General features: G+C 35.4%; 1 protein-coding gene across 1 annotated transcript in view; it reads right to left on the bottom strand.

The window, feature by feature from the left end:
* Positions 1-450: 450 nt before the first annotated feature.
* MYOF (myoferlin) overlaps positions 451-21,125 on the bottom strand; it is a 61,100-nt gene continuing 40,425 nt past the window's right edge. The window contains exons 31-55 of the mRNA XM_054515647.1: positions 19,829-19,940; positions 18,491-18,568; positions 16,556-16,737; positions 16,304-16,462; positions 16,054-16,152; positions 15,593-15,754; positions 14,921-15,086; positions 14,248-14,324; positions 12,780-12,836; positions 10,920-10,931; positions 10,056-10,154; positions 9,290-9,415; positions 8,401-8,556; positions 8,202-8,293; positions 7,071-7,241; positions 6,400-6,548; positions 6,038-6,177; positions 5,667-5,755; positions 5,474-5,569; positions 4,744-4,885; positions 4,334-4,433; positions 3,268-3,461; positions 1,945-2,054; positions 1,490-1,637; positions 451-1,071 (exon numbers count right to left, since the gene is read on the bottom strand). Of these exons, the coding sequence (XP_054371622.1) occupies positions 1,036-1,071; positions 1,490-1,637; positions 1,945-2,054; positions 3,268-3,461; positions 4,334-4,433; positions 4,744-4,885; positions 5,474-5,569; positions 5,667-5,755; positions 6,038-6,177; positions 6,400-6,548; positions 7,071-7,241; positions 8,202-8,293; positions 8,401-8,556; positions 9,290-9,415; positions 10,056-10,154; positions 10,920-10,931; positions 12,780-12,836; positions 14,248-14,324; positions 14,921-15,086; positions 15,593-15,754; positions 16,054-16,152; positions 16,304-16,462; positions 16,556-16,737; positions 18,491-18,568; positions 19,829-19,940 (2,952 nt within the window). The 3' untranslated portion in view covers positions 451-1,035. The remainder of the gene's footprint in view (positions 1,072-1,489; positions 1,638-1,944; positions 2,055-3,267; positions 3,462-4,333; positions 4,434-4,743; positions 4,886-5,473; positions 5,570-5,666; positions 5,756-6,037; positions 6,178-6,399; positions 6,549-7,070; positions 7,242-8,201; positions 8,294-8,400; positions 8,557-9,289; positions 9,416-10,055; positions 10,155-10,919; positions 10,932-12,779; positions 12,837-14,247; positions 14,325-14,920; positions 15,087-15,592; positions 15,755-16,053; positions 16,153-16,303; positions 16,463-16,555; positions 16,738-18,490; positions 18,569-19,828; positions 19,941-21,125) is intronic.

The following is a 21,125-nucleotide window of genomic DNA, read 5'->3' as shown; positions in this document are numbered from 1 at the left end:
TAAAAGTGAGATAGAATTACAGACTATAACCTGATTTTTAGTGCAGATTATATTTTACTCTGCCTTGGGAGAGGAGAATGAGGTACTTCCATGTGCAGATCAGATTTCAAACAAGGGTTGATTCTAGGTCATGTATCCTCTTGTGTTTTGATTCATGATCATCTCTAAATACAAGGAGTATAGTGAAACTAGTCAACAGATTTCTTTATTAATTTCCTAACTAATTAATAAATTAATGAGAACTTTGTGCAGAAGTATTTCCTTATTCTTCACTGTGCAGGTAACAGTAAAATACCTTAAATTCTAGGTCTGGGACATTATATCCTCTGATAGACACTACCCAAGTCCTAATAGATTGTAGTTTTGTAACAGTTGAAGAAAACTGGAAACTTGTGTTTTACCTGTGGATAAGTTTATTTAAAAATTTTTAATTATAATAAAAAAAGTATAATTCATTTCTATGTTTATTAACTTGTCAGGATACCTGTATAGTGTTGTCAAGTCTACAGCATGGCAAATAAGAATTTTAAGCAGCATGATGATGGTATTAGAAAATGAAAACTTTGCAATTAGAAACAATGTATGACCCTTTGGTTGCACTATGATGTTTCTTTAGTAGACATAATTGAAAGTAGTGATTGTTTTCATTTAATTTAAAATGCAGAGTTTCAAAGTGTGCCCTTTTGAGAAAAGGATTCTCAAAAGAAAGTATCTGTTAAAAACCAGAGATAGCAGTAGCAGGCAGCTCTTCTGAGTGATTTTTATGAAAAATCCACGTTAAAAGCAAAGTCAAACTTTACCATGTAGAGATACCACTGAAGTAAAAAAAAATGGGGGTTGTGGGTTATTCCTTGTTTTTAAAAACCACCTTCCATGACCTCTTGAACCTTGGCTAACCTTATTGAAAGTCTTAATTATCTATTTTACCGTTCTAAATACAAGCAGATACAAAGGATGGAGAGCCTTGCTGATTTTGGTCCACAGCCTGGGGCGAAATTTCAGCACTATTTAAAAAGATGAGGTAAAAATTCTTCCTTAAATTGGTTTCACAATCTTCATTGACAAATAATTCTGTTGGGGGAGAAGGAAGGAAACAAGAGAGGTAAAATTATGTACACAAAAGACTTCAGTGTAGTTTTGAAAAAGACATTTTAAATATTAAAATCAAAATGTATTTAGGGCATGTAATTTGAGTTAAAGTTTGTACAGACTAATGTAGACTCTAGGCCAACTATTAGCTATTTTAATTGTGTAGGTTATTAACTCTTCTAAAGCAATTCCTTGTTCCATCTTTAGTTAATAGGTTATTTTTTTATTTATTGAGAAACAATTATCAGTTGAATTTTTTTCATAGCTATAAGGATATAATCCCTATCTCCTGCTAAAACAGAGGTGATAGACTCTGTCTGAGTCAGGAGTGTATCCTGTTGATGACTGCTGCCTAAGCTCATCCCAGAGCTGAGGAACAGAACCATTTAGGAATCCTTACCGGCAGGGAGTAGAGGAGCACTGCCACAAACAGCAGGAGAATCAGCAGGATGATGAGGCCGAGGAAGAGCCATTTAAACCTGCGCCACACAATGAATTTCATGGTCTTGCAGGGATTTGTGAACCAAAGGAAGGAAGTATCTGGCCGGCTGCATTTTGAAAGAAATATTATTTATACTCTAAAAATTAAGCATGAGATTATAACACTTCAAAACATGCTGGTCTGAGGTTGAAGAAAACAGACAGTTTTGAAATGCAAGATAGCAGCTGCAGTAAACATGTGCCATTAGTAGTGAAATCATCCTGCATTTTACCCTAATGCTTTCAGGAGGAAACAAGATTGGCTTTTATAAATGGAGCTTTGCAAAGGATAACTGATGACTAATATATTACTGCATGCATCAGAGTAACTAGATACTGGGTATTTCTAAAGCTAGTGAGATAAAAGTATCTTACTTTGGTAGATCTAGTTTGGGGTTCATGTTGGGTTCATCTCTTCCTTTGCCAGCTGGCCTTTCCTCAGCTTCTTTTTCATTGACAACTTCCAGTGTCATTTCAACTTTACCCTTCAGAAAAAAAGTGACATGAGACAAGCATCTTATTGAAATTGCACTAATGGGACTTGCTTGGTACTTAGACAGAATAGCTGGGATCAGCTCATGGTGTACATCTGTGTTTCCAGTCTCCTCCTCAAAATACACTGATTTCTGTACTATGACAGGTCACAACACAGTATCAGGAAAAGACACATGGAAAAAACCAAATCACTGGACATAAAATTGTCCTGCTAGTTAATCTATAGTTCTAAGCCATAATTTTTTTTTCCAATTCAGCCAAACAAAAACAGTTCTCTTCTTCCAAGAGTAGCCCAAGGACTGCATATTTTCCAAATGACTATGCATCTAATTTTTCATATTGCATATTCATACTTTCATATTGTCAATGTTTCTGAATATTTTTCCTCATTTATTAAATTCCAGTAATAAAGTTTTAAGGCAAAATATTATAAAGAAGAAGACACCTTTGAAAGGCTTAATATTCTGCAAATGATAAATACACATTTATATTCTCTGTAGAACAAGTTAAAATGCTTTGGGTCTTCTGCTGGCATACATAATCACAAAATTAGTCTGGATTCTCAGTACAAAGATTTTGTTTGCTGTGTACAAAAATCCTTTGGATTTAAACATTTTCCTTTAGTCTTTAATGCACTTGGGATGTCTCTAATGTTCTTCTGAGCAATAATGTGATAAATTAATGAATCACACAATCATTTTTGGTTGGAAAAGACTTCTAATATCACCAAGTCCACCTTGTCAACTAGGCTATGGCACTAAGTGCCACATCCAGTCCTTTCCTGAACACCTCCAGGGATGGTGATTGCACCACCTCCCTGTGCAGCCATTCCAATGCTCAACACCCCTTTCTGTGAAGAAATTTTTCTTCATGTCCAAGCCAAATCTCCCCTGGCACAGCTTGATTCATTCACATGACTTCATCAGCTGCTTTGGCAAGACAGCATAACTGGCACCACAGTCTTTCAGGTTAAATGAAGTTAGTAACAAACTACATACATGAAGTATTAATCTCACATTTTAAAAGAAAAAATTGTTGCTGGACCAAATTCCAAACTTGTGCATGGAATGTCCTATTTACCCCTCCTCTGTCTATCCACTGAAAGCTAACAGCTAAGTGGGAGACTCTTTACAGTCTTTCTTTATAATTTGAAAGGAAAGGTGAGCACATCTGAAGTACTTTTAAAAGAAGCAATAACCTTACCGCTAAAATACGTGAGCCATCCTTTTCAACATAGCATGGCCACCATCCTTTCATGGATTTCTGTTCAAAGAGAGAGGCAGTCCTGGGAGCCTTCTGAGAACTGTCTTCCTTGTATTCTGGAATCATGTCTATATTACACTTCTCAGGAACTTTTGCTGGAATTATTGTTTTATGTAAATCAAGTTCCACAAAGCCTAGAAGGTGGATACAAAAACAAACACTGCATCACACAACCAACCATAGAGCACAGTAGCTCAACATCAACCTTGCTGTATCTAAACATGTACACACAGGAAATACAGGATAGGCAATCAACAGACACATTTTATTCTTGATTGTCTAAAGATGTTGTGAGGCAGGGAAGTGGAACACAATTGTTTAAGCCCCTCTTGCTGGTGTTGATAAATTTGATTTAGCAAGCTCAACAAGAGCTTGCAAGATTGCTTGATTTTTTTAATAGAGGGTTTTTTTCCCCCACAAATCTAAATGGAAGATACCCAAACACAGCAATGTAATAAGTAATTTCTGACAGTTAAATGCGTAATTTAGCAAACTTTAATAATGGTTATAAATCAACTACTTGTTTTCAGATTTTGAGGCCTGTATGGTTTGTATGTAAGCTAAAGACTTTGGAGCAGTGTTAACACAGCAGAGAATCTTGTGCAGAGCAGTATCTCTAGAAAAGGTGGGGATTAATAACAGCGTGAAGTAGATTGCTTAAACCTCATTTACGTGCTATTGTCAATACTCTTATTTAGAACTGAAGTGCCCTTGTTTAAGTAATTTTATTTAAAGAAGAAACAAAGTAAATTTTCATACATATTATTTTTTCATGTGCCTTGTGAGAGGGTTTACCTGAATGAAAAGTATCTTGGTTTACCTGCCAGTAGGCCTTTACTGAGTGAATACTTATTCATTCAGTGAGCCTGTACTGTGAATGAAAGCTGGAGTATATTTCCATGTTCAGTGTCTCACTGTAAATGCAATCCTTATGTGATAATTTAAAATTGTTCACTTTGATATCCTGCTTTGAGAGAACAGTAACTATTTTCATTCAAAATCTTACCCAGATAGTCATCCAAGGAGAACTTGTCATTATCCCATATTTGAATGATCAGTTTGGGTGGGATTCTGAATTCTGTCTTGTCAAGACTCCAAAAATGTTCCTAAAATTAAAAAAAAAACCAACCAAACACCTTTAAAATTACTTATGGAAATCCAAAGTGGGAGTTGGCTAGTACTTGTGAATTCTGGACTTGTTGGAAGTATTAAGAGATCTAATCTTGCCCTGCTAAAAGCAGACTGCTGTTGTTGCCAGTGTTGTTTCTGGCCCAAAGGCAAAATGAATCTGTTCACAACAGCAGTGTGAGAAAGTATATGGAACTGAGCCAAATTGTCTCTTTGAATAAGGAGGTACAAATTACCAGGCTAACTAGAATCTGTACTCTAAGAATTTACATCTTTAGGAATACTTACCTTCTTGGAAACTAAACAGAGTTGCTCTGCTGGGAGATAGTCAAAAGGAAAAACAAATCTCCAGTTGAAGTTCCCTTCTCCATCTAATGATCGGTAGTGAACATCAGTTTTCTGCTTATTTTCTTCATTACCAGGCATCCATCTGGAAATATGGAGAGATGTGTCTGGTGTTTGCAGTAGGATTACACTGTGGGATTGCCTGTTTGTACTGGAACTGTGTCATTAGGGGCTTGCAGACCAGCTGTAAGAATTGCTCACAGAGGGCTGGGGAGTTTTTCAGGCCCCTTTGCAGTTTGGTTCCAATTTAGCACTGTAAATAGGAACATCTGAACTGAATTTCTCATCTAAGACCAGTGCTGTGGTCTTAGAACTCAGTGGTGAGTTACTGAGTTCTTTTTTAGTGAGAAATTAGATCTGCCTGGTAATACATTTCTCTGATTTCTATTGCTTTTTTTATATTAAGATGAGGGAATGTAAAAATTAAGAATCCAAGCCATGCAGCACCAAAACTAATTCTGCCTTTTCAGTTGCTGTCTGACTCAAGAGATGAAATTCTGGGATCTTACACCACACATAAATGTTGTGCTTTATCTGATAACACTTCTGTAGTTCTCTGAGGTTAGCATTTGACTTGGCTGAACCAAGTAATATTTGAAATCCATGGTCAACGTATTCCCAGGACATTCTGAATATTATTAATTTTAAGTGTCACATGACAGAATGCTCTTACCCCTTCACATAAATGTCACTCATTTCTTCTCCTGTGATGCTCTTTTCATCCAGAAGGACATCTTTGGTGTTCCAGATGATCACACGCAGGACGTACCTAAGAGAGAGATTTGGGGTGAGATTTGAGTTTGGATTGCTTTGTCAAGGCTGCCAGGGGGTGTGTAGGATGTGGGGATGGATGTGGGGATACTCACTTCTTGGCTTTTCGGGGAGTGATGTTGAACGGAGGGCCTGGTGGTCCTAAGCTTTTGGGGAAAACATCCACCCACATCTGCAGCTTTCCCTGTAGCAGTGAAGAAGATGGATGAAGGATTGTTTGTTGCATATAGGTTTGTTACGGCCCCTTGATTTTTCAGATAAGTTTTCTCGTTTCTACAGAAACTTTCTTAAAAAAGCTGCATTTTATTATGTTTCTAGACTAACCTGCCTTACATTTTAAACCAAGCAATAATGATTTGTAACCCTCTTCCCCCTCAGAAGCACCACACCATTAACAACATGACATAAATTCTGGAATGCTCCATTTCTGCTTTCAAGAAACCACAACCAAGGCAGCTCACAGTACCTGGGAGATGTTGGGCTGGAAAGTGCTATATAAGGTTCTTGTTTCCACATGTTCAGGTACCAAACCCTGGGTTCTGAGGATATGAAGGGCTAACCGCTCTTCACCTGGACCGAGATGCTGATGCAAGATTTTGTTAGCTTCTGAAATAAAATAAATGGGAAAAAACCAGGGGCTTATGAACTGGAATTTACATTTGAACTTAAAAATAATTAAAACCAGGAATTTTAAATTAAGCATAAAAGTGTGTTCAACTTGGAGAAAAATCAAAGATATTTTTCTAGTATTCCATAAATAACTGGAAAGTTTTCTATTTTATCAATGTGAATTTGAGACATACATGTAAAATAAGTGAACTAACTCACCAGCGTCATCCAAAGTATAGTCTTGTCCCCCATAGTTAATCTTTCTGCCATTCTCAGAGAAGACAGGAGGAGCATAGCCTTTAAACCTGGCTACATTTTGCAATAACTGGGTGGGTTTTAGTTGATCACGCCAGGTATTCACACCTGAACTTTTATGAAAGCAAAAGAAACATATCCTAAAATTATTCACAATTCATGGCATTTACACATCATGTAAAATGTATTCATTAAACTAGCTCACAAAGAGCAGCACTTGAACTGCCTAGATTGAGGGCTCTGGAGTTTGATACAGTGACAGAATTTTGTATCAGCTCAATTACCTTCCAAGACAGAGTGTTTTTTCTCTAAGTATCAAAATAATTCAAACTCTCAGATGCTTTCATATTTACTTGCAACAGCAGGTCAGAAAATTCTGCTAAGTTTGAGTTCTCTGGACAGAAATAACATGCATTACTGGATTAAGAAAATATCAAAATATTTGATGCCGTGGTTTTCAGTGAAGGCTGTTCTGAAGATTTACAGCTTCACTTGGAATTTAGATGATAGAACAAGCACAACAAATACCCTTGAGAAGCCACAGCATTGTTTTTTAACCATAGAATTAAGGGCTTTTTTGAGCTTGGGTACTAGGTCTTACAGACTAAAATTTTCAACAGACAAAATTTACTTACATCCAGTACTGCTGGGGGATGCCACAGTGAGATCCATAACGGGAAAGGAATCTGTTTTCCAGATCAATTATGGTTTCACCCACTTTTTCATCACGAGTCAATGCATCATAATCATAGACTGAAATTTTCAGATCCTTTTCTTGAGGCAAGAAGCAGCTGAGTTCATACATTCTGAACATAAAAATTGCCCATTAAGGCTATTGCTCTTTTGAGAAATGCTTTTTATTTTTAAACTTAAAAATACAAATTGAAAAAAAGCACTTATGAGTTTATTTTTGAGCGATAGCCTTTGGAAGGTATTAAAAGGATGCTTCCAGTGCTGATAACTCTAGCAACAGTTATCTTTCATCCTCCAATTTCTATTTGCACTTATAAATAATTTCATTTTTACTCCTCTGGATATTACCTCCTTCCTTTCTGCACAATGTATTACTTAGATGTTTTCTGTGCATCAGCTTGAATTGGGACTGAGGAAGGAAGTTACTTTGTGTCTGCAATCAAGTCTCTTTGCTGTCTATTTCTTTGCATAATCTGAACAATTGAAAACCTGTAGTACATCATTGCAAATTATGCTTTTCAAATCCTTTATAACCCTTCTAGTCTTCCTCTCTACTACTCCTAACTTCTAAGTTATCAAAATCCTCCTCCCACTCTAAACCAGACCTAGAATTTCATAGTAACTATGCATATGATGTAACTTTTCATTCCTAGCTAGTATTTTTTGTTCATATATTTCAACGGTGTCACTAACCTTTGATGGAAAGACCCGTGTACTGGGAATGCATGCTAAGCTGATTACTTGTAAGATCCAACTAGTTTTCAGAGTTAAAACTTTTTCCATATTCCATAAGCATATTTTGTTATTCTAATATGCCTAACACAGGCTAGTTTAAGATATATACATTGTTTTACTTTGTGCAATTTACCCACATGACAAAATCTACGGATTAGCCAAACACCTGTGTTTCCCAATGATTTCAAAGGAAAACACCTTATGCAATTTTACTCCCAATTAACTGTCAGTATATAACTATGAACAGAGCACTGAATATTTCAAGTAATGGTTTACCTTAAAAAAATAGGAAAACATTCTAAAATACAGTAGATTGAAAGTACAAAAAAGTTTGTTACCTGCCAAAGATTGGGTTGAGGGTATTAGGCACGTAATGATCTCTGTCTTCAATTACCTTTTTACTTAGAGTTATTTTTATATAAGGATCACACTATTTAAAATAAGAAAAAAGAACATCGTTAAGAAACAGCGATCAAGACTAACTTGATTGAAAGTGCAGCAGAGCAGCGAGCCGGCGGGCGGCGCGGGGAGCCTCACCAGCCCGTTGCTGTCCTGCGGCTGGAGCTGCAGGGCCCGCACGATGTAGATGCGCACGATGCACTCCTGGGGGCCGCTGTCCGGCAGCTCCCGGAACTGCCGCGGCGGGGCCGCCACGCCGGGGTCGTCGGGCAGCGCGTAGATCTTAAACGAGCCCTGGAACACAGCGGAAAGGCCGGTCAAGAGACAGGTAGAGCAGGCGCTCTGCTAAGTCTCTTTTCTCTTATTTATCCTACACAAACACGCTCTGTTTTATATAGGAGTAGCAAAATTATAGCCTGATCCACAGTGACCTAGAAGTATTTGTTTTATTTTTTGGGGTTTTGGATGATAACACTAAAAGACAAGGTTATATCCTGTGCCAGTTTAACTCAATTCAGCTGTTTTGATGTCAACACAATTGCTCAGTTTTGCTCCAGCTAAGAATACGTAACAAATACTTTGTATTTGTTTCCAAAAACATCATTTAAGGTTTGGAGATGTTTTGATTGGTTGGTTGGTTTTATCTACATTAGCATTATTTTAATCTATAAAAGTCACAGAAACAGTACAAAATACCTTTTCCAAAATCATCCTAAAAACGTGCTTTTTGGAATTTTAGTCCTGTTTGAGAGGCTATTTTGTCCCATGGTTACTGGGGAAGGTTACATTAGAAGGTATTTTGTTTATTTTCAATTAATGTGTAGCACATTAGTGTGAGCAATGTGTAGCTGTACTTTCCTTGAAAAAGATAGGTCTGTAGCTAAGCAGTTACCAATATCTGTTGCCCCTACTAATGTACACATCTGTATTTAAGCTGAAATTCTTGCATGTAGATCTACTTAAATAATCACTAACATACAAAAGACTGCAGCTAGCATTTCTTTGTTGCCCATCATTTGAATTTTACCTTGAATTCCCCAACTACTGATGGATCATCACTCTCCTCAGATTTCCCTCTGTATAGTTTAAATGTATCACAGAAGTCTGTTAAGTTATTGAATTCAGGTACTTTTTCCAATTCACAGTCATACACCTTGAAAAAAGAAAAAAGGAAAGTTTAGAAATTATCATATATATCAGCTCTACCATAATGGCATTGCAAAGTATTTTATGTTTGATGGAATATTTTAGGGAACCAAAGCTTTTGGAATTATTTTCATATCAAAGTGGGAGCAAATGCAATGTTTTGGAGAACAGGTGATGAAGCTTCATTTAGGCTTGGTTAAAACCAGGGTAAGTAGCATGTCATAAGCTTATCCTTATTTTGTTAGCTGTATTTTTTGTTAGCTGAATTAGACAAGAAATGAAAGTGGTCTCACTTCAAATTTTAGCCAACAAACAGTAAAAGTACTGATTCTCTGTGCTACTTTCTTAATGTGTATGTTTATTTAGGATCTGCCTGGTGCCCAAAGATGTCAAGAGTAAAATTCTCTTTTACTGAAGGCAAGATTAAATTATTAATACATCTCTTAATAAGTGTAGGTTAGTAGAAGAGAAGACAAGATACCTTCTTAAAGCCTTCATTTAATCATATGAATTAGGAAAGAACCTTTATAGAAAATCATATATAGTTAAATTTTGAAGAGCATTAAAAAAAAAGGGGGGACAGTTTTGATGAGGTCTTGGGCCTATAAACTCTGAAAAATGTTAACTTGTTTTATCCTGAGCATTACCTTTAAAGTGTCATATCCTTTTTTAATGTACTGTCCACATTTTTCATATTCTCCTACTGAAGCATAAAATTTGCTCCACCAATCAACAATTTCTTCCTCCTTAAAAGAAAAGCAAATAAAAAAAACTTTTACTGGGAGATAAAGCCTCTCTCCTATCACACTGTACAGCAGAAATAATGAACAATTAAGCGTAGTAACAAATATCCTCTAAAACTTATTATCAGTTAGGTAATATTAAAGCTTTATCTGAAAGAAAATTAGAATATAATAATTATGGCAGTTGCAGATCTACCTCATTGTTAACCAAATGCAGTTGAGAAGTAGTTGAGTCTTGCCCCTTAAAAATAATACTTCAATAAGCTCATGCCACCTAGATACCAGCAATCTATACGTTCTACTAATACAGTATTTCTGTGGGTTTTTTTCTATTTTTATTTAAGTCTGATAATCACTGTTTAAGAAAGTTGCCCCTGAAAACAAATTTCCAGTGGTAATAAATAACATTCATTGTCTATGAATGAACAGAATGAATAGTATTCATCCACTGGGTAAATCTGATTTTTTTAAAGATTATTTGGATTTACAGAGAATCTTAAAGTATTATGCAGATCATTAATGGTGAGTGTTTGTTGGGGCTGTTTGGGTTTGTTGGGGTTTTTTTATATACAGGGCTTCCTATTTCAGTCTTGCATATTTTTCCTAAATCTACCATGTAACAAGTTCACTGTAGGTTTTATATCAAACACTTTCAGAGATTACTGTTGTCATCCACATGCTTAAATGCTAATTTGTAAGGAGTATTGATATACTGGTTTTCAATTGGAGAAAGCAAAGTGTAGATTATTTTGAAGTAGTATACATTACCTTTTCTGTGAGCTGCTCATGAGGATCAAGCCATAAAAAAAGAGCAAAATAAAAGCAATGGTAAGGATATGATTTGTAGAATTTTATACTGTTAAATAGGCTTTAAATGTTTAGGAGTTTGTATATAGTAAGTATACAAAGTAAGTTACAAACGTTAATAATTTCAAAATGCTTTTGAAGACTACTCAGACACCATGTGTGTAACTTGATTTTTTTTGATGCTGTCAGAAAAGCAGAATGTTCTAGATATTGAATTGGAGCATGCATATTTATATACACAGGCATTTTAGAAAGCAGGTTTTCAGGACTGTAAGACATTATTACCCTGTGCTTTGTTCTTCACATAACCAAAAAAAAAGGCAAAAAAATTGTGTCTATGGATTTATCCATATAAGTGTGAAAACAATATGCACAATCCAAAATGCTTCACCTGTTAAATCACAGATACCATAATTCTGACCCACTAGTCCGCTAAGAGCAAGCATCATGCATCCCATCTGGAAGCCATGATTAGCAATGTCATTTCTGCTACTTTTTATACATTGTACCTTGTGTTTTCATTTAAAAGCATTAGCAATGAATTTTTGTGCAAAGCAGAAAAAATATGCAAAACATTTTATGAGTACAAGCCAAATGCATCAATAGGTCAGGACATCACTCTGGTATATCGTTCTCATTCACTCCCATTTCTGTTCTCTTAAGTAATTATTTCACTGGGATGTTCAGATCTATTATATTTTACTAGTCTTGTCTACCTTCAAATCATAAATACAGCATATTCGTATCAGATTAGCATGGGACTGTCATTTTCTAAAGACAGTTGGAGTGAATTTTTTGTGGAAACAACATCATCAGTGACTTGCAAAACTTACTGGTAGAATTAATGAGGTAATTTTGAATAGTTTTCTATATTTAAATTTCACTTTGTTTAAATACTGGTTTGTAATGTTGACAATGCATAGGTTAGCTTGCATTATTACTCAATCATAATTCAAAGAGCAAATTTGAAACCTTTTCACAAAATATACTTTGTAGAACTCTGAATCTTTCATCAAAGCATAATGTTGGAAGAGTTTAAGTCAGGGGTTATGTTTTGGGTTTGTATTTTTTTCCTTGATACACCACCAAATGTCTCTTCAAATAATGCACTTGGTAGTTTTGTGAAGAAGTAGTAAAGGAGAAAAATAAATCAAAACTTTAAATCTTCTTTAAAAATTCCCAGAGCAAATAATAGTCTTCAATATTCAGATATTATTGTTACTAAAAGTTGTAATCAAGATGTGCTCACAGAATGCCAAAACACAGAATAAAATGCCATATGATAAATTAGAGATTTTGGAGTGAAATACTCACATGGTAAAAACAATGTAATGTTACTGTCCTTTTTTAAATGTACCCAGTAACTTCATTGTAGATTGTTATACATGAAGTTGTCAAGATATTAACATTTAACTATTATCTTTTTGAAAAACGTGGAATTATGGAAAAAAGTCTAAGAGATGCAGTGGATCCCTAGAAAAGTCAGAGTTTTGTAAATAGTAATATTATTTTCCAGGAAGCAGACTTTTAAAAAAGTTTAAATATTAATAGCATAATGAAATAAATCCTGTTAATTTTTTCTGCTTTTATCACACAGATTTTAATTAAGTTGGCACACAAAAAGTTTCTAGTAGTTCATACATATTGTGTATGCACAGTAAGATCTTCTGAACAAGGGTACCTCAATATAACTAATCTTACAGGACTTGTGAGCATCATCTCCTCCAAAATCTCTCTCTGGCAGAGCTGCCCAGAGAAGTAGCCCCTCAAGGCCCCATCCAGCCCCTGCTGGTCACCTGCATGCATCACTCTGGTACATACATGCACTGCTGTTGGAGAAGCCATTTTGCTGAGTGCTGTTGACATACTGCTTAAACACTGGAAATCGGAATGTAATGCATGAAATTTTGGCATTTTGTGTCCTCAGGGTGTTGTCTGCATAGCACTTACACTTTTCACAGTTTTACTTATTTCAATTTAGATTGTTCTGAGTTTTCATTTCTCTAATATGGATGCTTTCACTGTATCTAATGTTATATTTGGCTTGGGTGATGTCAAACTAAAAGAAATTGTGTTTCTGCTTATGTAGCATTTAAAATTTTCCCTTTTTAGTTGAAATAAACTACATAAATATAATCAATTTTAGTGGTGACTTTGAAGTGCTAAATCTTTATTTCCTAAATATTTTCCTTATAATTTTTAAAGAAAATAATAATATATCTTACTTATATTAGAGGAGAAGACCTATTTCAGATAAAGGTTAGAGACTGCTGTAAATTAAATATTAATGACAATTTACATGTATGATGACAGTAATCACAAGATCATGGTCTATCTATCTACTTTAATTGGAGTCTGAATATGATGGCAATAAGAAGAAGAGATGAAAGAGGAACAAGGCAATCATTAAAATAATCAAATAGCAGTAAGAGTCCAAAAGCTTAAATTCAGTATTATTTACTTTGGGACTGCTGTAACAATGTAAAATATGCTGAATTTTCAAAAGTCAAAATTGTGGATTAAGAGCCTGCAAAATTGCTATATATTAATGAGCATAATTTCTCTGCTTTCTTTAATGTAACAGGCCATCATTCCCTTCTAGGCAAGGGAAACAATTTACAGTCCTAAAAGAATGAAAATATTTTTCTTTAAAAATGTACTGCTTGGAATCTGTCTTCAGTCACATTTCAACTCAAGAGTAAAACTCTGTAAGTAGAATTATTTTTTACCTGGAAAGTAAAACTGTATTGTGGTGGTCCCGAAAGAATCAGAGCAGTAAAGAGGCAAGGCACAACAGAAGAGAAGGAAAAGAACTGTTAGTGCAGAAAAAAAATTTTTTCAGTGTTATTGGGTTTGGATGGCTTCAAGATAAGAGAGGCCAAGCTGTGACTGTGATAAAAGGAAGGGCTGAAGCACCAGAGCATACCCCTAGTTCAAACTCCTTTATCTAGAACTGCTCAGTCTGCAAAATCAGGCTGCCCTACCCACCATCAGTGGGAACTGGGTGATGTTCTATCACATAATTTCAGTAGCTATTGAACAACATAATTAATTCTTAAGCTAGTAGTGAATTTGACCAAGGACAAAATGCTGTAGTTTGGTGTTCATGATACGAAAACAAAGTTTAAAATTATGACCAAATTTCCTTTGCTTCCCTGTCACCAAGTAACTTTCTCCCATCTGGCTTTCCAGAGGGTTGCATATGTTTCTGACAATTTTGCTGTCTAGATAGTTCCTCAGAAATCAGAGTTCTTAAGAACAAAGTTAAGCATCAAATTTCAAAGATTACCTGAGCTGTTAGGAGTGGCTGCGAGTCTTCCATATCAATTACTGTATCCTGGCGAGGTGCAGCAGAGAGTAGACTAACTGTAAGCCAAAGGTTTTATTAAGGCAATATGGTGTAGGAAAAATATCTTACTAAACAGTTTCATCAGATTTAAATCCAGACAGTTACAGAAGAAGTAAAATAATTCACTGGCTATTTGTTTGATCCTCTAAAGAAAGCAATTAATTGCCACTTTTTCCTAAAAAAAGATAGTACTTTTGTGCAGGATATGGAAACATTTCTCAAATATATAGAATTAAAACTAAAAGTAAGAGTAAAACTTGAAAAATGTAGAGGAAATGTCACCATTGTATTCGGACCATATTTGCTGGAATACTGGATCATTTCTTTGGCACTAGTGCTGAGGTGATCTGCAGGTAGTTAACTTCCAAGTTGATACTAAAGAGGAACATCAGGGAATGAGCACAAGTCCAAGAGTGGACTCGCCTTTGCATTATGCCCTCTTATGCTTCACAGAATGTTACACTAATTGATGCTCTCTGTCAGATGTTGTTCCTTTCAGATAATAATATCTCCACCTAAGTACACAACACGAGATGGCTACTCATCAGAGTAAACAGGCAGGCAATCTAGCATCTCAAAAGAAGGTAGAACTTTTCATTTTCCAGCTTTCTACCTTTCAGCTGTGGTGCAATGTCCTGTTTAGTGGTGTAGGGGTCACAGCGAAAGCTTTCCAGTAAATCAATAGTACATTGTCCCACGATGGGCTTCCGTCCAAATGGTCTGTGGTCTATTACTTTAATAACAAGAGATGGACTGTATAACTCCTCTTTGGGTAACAGCTAAAAATAGAAAGTTAGAGGTTTTTTTACAATGCAAACAGAAGAAAAAGAATAAAGATTTTCCCCCTAAATTAGAGCTGTTACTTCATTTATTTAATATTGAACTACTACGTTCTATGGCTATATGGTGAATGAAAACTTCTAATCTTATCAGTCAATAAAAGTCAGTAAGAATAATTGTCCCAAATCTTGAATATTCTTGACTCTTGCACAGCACCCATCCTAGCAAAAAGTAGCTGAACATCTATAAGTAAATTGATGCCCTTTCAAAAAAAAATATATACTGCACTGCATTGTGCATATAAAATTGTGCAACCTGTACAGTACATGACTGTACAGACATGTTTACATGATCTTTATTACAGTTTTCAGGCTCATAAATTTCTAATGGTAAATCAAAAAAGGATGTGTGAGCCTTCCTACTCAGAACAAATCCTGGACTTCGAAAAACTATGGAGGAACTTATTTTGCTATAGATAGCTGGCATATAGGTTTTTGTAACGTACAACTTTCATGAAGAGAACAGAAGATGGAAAATTAGGTGTCTTTTTGAGGTTTTTGATCACCACAGATTCCACCATTTCACCCCCACATTCCACAATTAGACTTGGAGACATAACAGGTGCCAGTTGGTAGTTTTTCATGTTTCGCAACCCCCAGGCCAGAATCTGTAAAATAAAATCCAATATGAGCAAAAGTGGGAAGGGATGTCAATATGTTTAATATAATACTCCAAAAGTAGGAAAGAAGAAATTAAATCTTTTCAATATTAATATGTGTCTGGCAAAATATTTCAAGGTTCTAGTTCTAGGAAAATCAATGAAAACAGTGATATTCACAAACACTTAGAAAAAAGAGTATTTCTCACTATGAATAGTTTTTGTTTTCTGTAAGTAAATTCAAAAACTTTCTGTCTAGAGGATGAGAAGACTGCCCTTGTATTCAGTTAGTTTAAGAGTAACCATACCTCAACAGCAGTGAGTTGAACTACTGGTCTGATTCCTTGAGGGACCATGTAAAGCTTTGGTGCCCTTTGTGATGGAAGAATTGGAAGGTTGGTACCACCCTGTTAAGACACAAACATGAGTATTAGATTCTCTCATCTTAGCTGAAATACCCTGCAACTACTAAGACAGTTCTTCCCATAATGTCTCACCGTGTAAGAATATATGCTGTGTCTTATTATATTACACATACATACAAAAAAAAATATATACCTTGTCTCTCAAAATAAGTTCTGCAGCAAAAAGAATGTCTCCACAAGCTTTGCCATTATTTGTTACAGGATACCAGAGCAGTTTTGGTGTGATGTCATCTTCTGGGGTCAACTTGACCATGGGGGAACAAACACTTCTTCCAAGGAATTCATCTTTACCCTGCAACCAAAAATAGCAAAAATAACCATTAATGTACTGACAATTAATATAAATAAATTAAAAAAGCAATCAGGTTAAAAATATTTCACCTACCACTTGGTCACTGTCAAAAAGTTCAATAACAACCTTAGGTGGGTTTTGGGCTATTGACTGTGGGTCCCCATAGATCTCAATTTCATTAAATATGAGAGTTTGGTCCCACGTAGGATTTAGAGTTGAATGAATGATCTCAGTTGTTTTGCTTTGATGGAGGAAAGAAACATGAGCATATGGATCTGAAATATCATACAGAAATTGAAAGCACAGAGTTACAGACAAACAAAACCACATCAAGCCATAAGGCACACAAGCACATTTTTTATCAAATATAGTGTTATTTTTCTACTGTGTTACCAGTTCTAGAAGAGATTCTATGCAAAACAAAAATGAAAACATATACATAATTTACATTTAATAGAGCAATTTCCATTTGATTAATAAATCACTTCTTTATACAAGTCTTGATTAACCAAGTAATAAATGAAAATTATAAAATATCTGGCAAAGCAGAAAGAGAACCAGAAAACTAAAATGAAACACTGTTTATACTAATCTTGTCTTAAATCTTGTCCATAGAAACCCTTTTTTGTTCTCTCCATTGATATACAACTATACTGCCTCATAAATAATAGAAAATAATTCAAGGTCTGACTAGTTGCCAAACAACAAATTGTCCCAGGCTGTATTGCTCAGATCATGGTTAGGTTTCAAACATGCTCATTTATAGCAACCTCTTTTTGTGAAACAGCTGAATGATTCAGGTGGTCTAGGCCCAGTATTCAGCAGGCCTTTAAACCAAGAGCTTGGTAGAAGGTATCTGATGATGGTCATTAATGTTTCCTGTACAAATTGCAATCACTAATGACTAAAGGCAATTTTAAAGGTTATCTCTAGGTCAGTTTCAATAGATTCTGCCAAGGTACAGGATCAGAGTTTTACAAAATTTGGCTAATTCTTCAAACTAATTTTAGAGGAAAATAAAATGTAGATGAGCTAGTTTATGTATGACTGCATCTGAGGTGCCTGTCCTGAATGATACAAATGCAATTTGGAGGCATTTGTATTTGTTGCTTTGCATTGCTTTTAAGTACTGCATATTGAAATAAGACCAAATTCACGCAGGCAGCCATACAGAACCCTCCTTATTTTAGAAAATATCACTAAAACCTGTAAAGCACTGTATCTTCTGTAACAGGCGTTACATTTACTCAATTACAGGGGGAAAAAGAGGGATGCAAACGGAGGGTAATGGAAAAAGAAAATTAATTTCAGCTTTGTCTTTTGCTGAACCTCCTTAAAGGAAGTGTAAAGTCATATTCTTACAGAATCTAAATTCAATTTGCTCTGTGGCTTTCCAATGAAATTTTGACTTGAGTTAGCAAAACTTGAAAACTGGGTATTAGCCTGACTACAAAGATGCCAGATGGACACAGCACTGTTGGAATACCTAAGAGTTGGAAGTGAACATGTATAAACAAATAAAAGACATGCTTATCAGTAAGGCACAGTGTAGTTTTCTGCAAGTTAATTTCCATAATGAATTAATATAAAACACTGAACACTGAGAGGCAGTTGGTGCCATAACTAATGAAAAAACCATCCAGCTTTCTTCATCCTTGCTTTTATGCAAGCCTCCTGCAGGACAAAACTGCATGTAGGCTTTGGTTAAAGGAGAATCCAAAACAAAAGGAAGGGCCTGGTCATGGGAAATTCAGACCTCATCTGAAATCCAGTTCCCTCACTGACAATTCACTGGCAGCAACTGGTACAGGACATACAGAGCACTTTGTTTGCAGCAGCCTCTGGGGCAGCAGTAACCAAATTCAGATGATACTTAATAAAGCTGAGACTTTCTTTATGGCATAGTTTCAGTAGCTGGGACCTACACACAGACCTTAAGGAGTTAAGATAGTCTACATCCAAATAAATCAAGCTACAAGTTCATAGCAAATGTGGGTTTTCTGCACTTTTAGAAGGATTTTTCCATACCTGAAAAACTGTCTTTGTCTAAAGCCATAAGGTTTCTTGCCTGGTAGATGTAACAGCGAAGGTGGTAAGTATATACTCCTGTATCAAATAAATAAAATCAGTTCAACTGCATTATAGAGGTTTCTTTTGTGTGATGAAGACAGTTTGTACAAATGCCTTACACATTTTAACATAAGCACTGTAATAACATTTTTGCTTTTCACATGATGAGTGTATTAATATCAATGAGCTAGCCCCTGAGAATATTTGTTCCAACACAAAGCACAAATGAAAAAAAAAATCACTAATGCTATCTGGGCTTTTTTCGCCACACAATCATCTAAAAAATCCTTCTATTCAAAAATTGCTCTTTGAAACAGTTTGATAATCTAGTTCACACAAAGAGAATCAAGAACTGGGCACTCCTTTGCTTAATTTAAGTATTCACTACAGCACTTCCAGGATCTTGGGTCTTTCACATTTTTAGCTCTTAGCCTAGAAAGTTATCCCAATTGCAACTCTGTCTCTTTGGTTAAAAGATTTTAAAAAATAAACCACTACATGTTTGGTGGAATAGCTTAAAAAGAAGATGTGAGTGGCCCAACCCAGGACAATGTGGGGCTAAGTTACTACAGCTTTTCTTTAAAAGATGTCAGGTGTAACCCTTTCAACCCTTGAAAAATTCTGAGTCACCATCATTGGGCTGAAACCTCTGACCTCTGGCAAGAAAAAGTGCCATTTTCCTCCAGCTGTTAATTATTAAAACAATATTCCCCAGGTTCTGAAATATTTAAGACTTAGCCATCCATTATCGGCAGGTTGATCAAGTTCTGCAGAATTCAAATTAAGACAAGTCAGAGCCCCTCAAAAAGGATGTTAAGTCTCAGAATTGACCTCTATTCCTGTTAACTAGCACTGGTGGCTCCCATCTCAACTTCTTTGCTTTTGTGATTCACATTACAGTGATTACAAAGAATTTAAAACTCATCCAGGTTGGCAAAGTTACAGTTTTGTTCACTTTGCCAACTCAACTACATGGTACTGCTTCCTCTGGGCCAGGCATTGATCTTGCACTGAGCTGGTTAAGTAATGTGAACCAACAAAAAAAGTTAAATTTAGCATTAAAATTCCTGTCCCATACAGGTCTTAAAAATATCTGTGTGACACCAGACTGAAATATTGAAATGACAAACTGTAATTTTTCTTTAATAACTTAAATAGGATCCAATCAAGGGTCTGATAGTAATTACTAGAGAAGGCATATAAAAGCTAGAAGTAAACCACAAAGATTTATTATTTTACTTGAAACCAAAATGAAACAGACAACATTTTTGAGAAAGGAATTGTTAAAGAACCTACTGTCAAAATAGCAGGAAACCATTGGTGTATTGGCACCAAACACTGTTGTAGCTGACTCCTTGGCTTTGTCTGAACTCTTCCCTTCTCCATCATCAGCACTATTGTCTGCTCCCTGAAATTACATACAGAGAAAAGTTATTGAGTATTTACAAACATGGAAGGAACTTGATAGAAATGGACCATGTGAGGGAATTTATGGGCTTCCATCTCCCTTCCAGCACAAGGAGAAATTTACTTCTGTGAGTGAATGTACTTTACAAGATGTTTACTCATGTCCAGAGGTCATTTCGTGTTGCCAACTGAAGCTCTGAAGAAGTCATATGCAGTCATGTCATCTTACTTCTAGAATGTTTTATTTGTGGCTACCTACTAGCTACCTATCAGCTCTTAGTGGAGGAAAGCTCCCAGGTCTTCTGCACTGTGCTGTGGCAGAGAACTGCTCCAAGGCTTTATCCCAGCACTAGCCCAGGAACTATAGCTGTAAGCAAAACTGAAATAGGCATTTTTACTCAGAACAACCAAATTAACTGGAGAAAGAAAATTCTGTCAGTGAATCCTTGATCAACATTTGGTGCAAAAAAGAGAAACAAACCAAGAAAAAAGTGTGAAGTTCTGTTAATGCTATACACTCAGAGTTATTATATATTTTATAAAAACGAAGGAGGCTTCTCACATTATTTGCTACAGTTTGTATTTTGGTAAATAGAGGTTATTTGTGAAGCTGTGTTAACCTCAAAAGCTAAGGAATAACTGCATTCTGCTCATCTATCTGTGTCATATGAAATTGTGGCTTCTCCAACACACTATTTTCTTTTCTTGTGGGTTTTTTTTTTGCTATCTTTTCTTGTGTTTGGTTGTTTAGACAAGCAAATATTCATCAGGGGCAGCTTTTTCCAAGCCTGTTGTCTTTTGTGCTGATGTTAAAACATCTAAATTACATGCACAAAAAGCTTGATCTATCTTTTCACTTTACTTACAGGAGGCTTACCTAGTAATTTGGCCTTTTGAGCTAAATCTCACATAATGCAAAAATAAAAATAATTAAAAAAATAAAGTAACGAGTAGGATTAAAACCATAAAACATAAATCATATATAATGTGATATATAATATTACATATGTCATTAAAATATAAAAAATTAGTAATAATACAAGAATCTCTACCCCAACTTTAATGATCCCTTTCAGACTAAATAATTTAAACAATACACACTGTATTGTCTTCTCAGTTATACACTAGTTTAACAATATAGGGGCTAAAATATCCAATATATTTGTTTATTTACTGCAAAATAACA

Source organism: Molothrus ater, chromosome 8 (assembly GCF_012460135.2).
Source record: "Molothrus ater isolate BHLD 08-10-18 breed brown headed cowbird chromosome 8, BPBGC_Mater_1.1, whole genome shotgun sequence".
In the NCBI taxonomy this organism is placed as follows: Eukaryota; Metazoa; Chordata; class Aves; order Passeriformes; family Icteridae; genus Molothrus; species Molothrus ater.
This window is presented reverse-complemented; position numbering and strand designations above follow the sequence as displayed.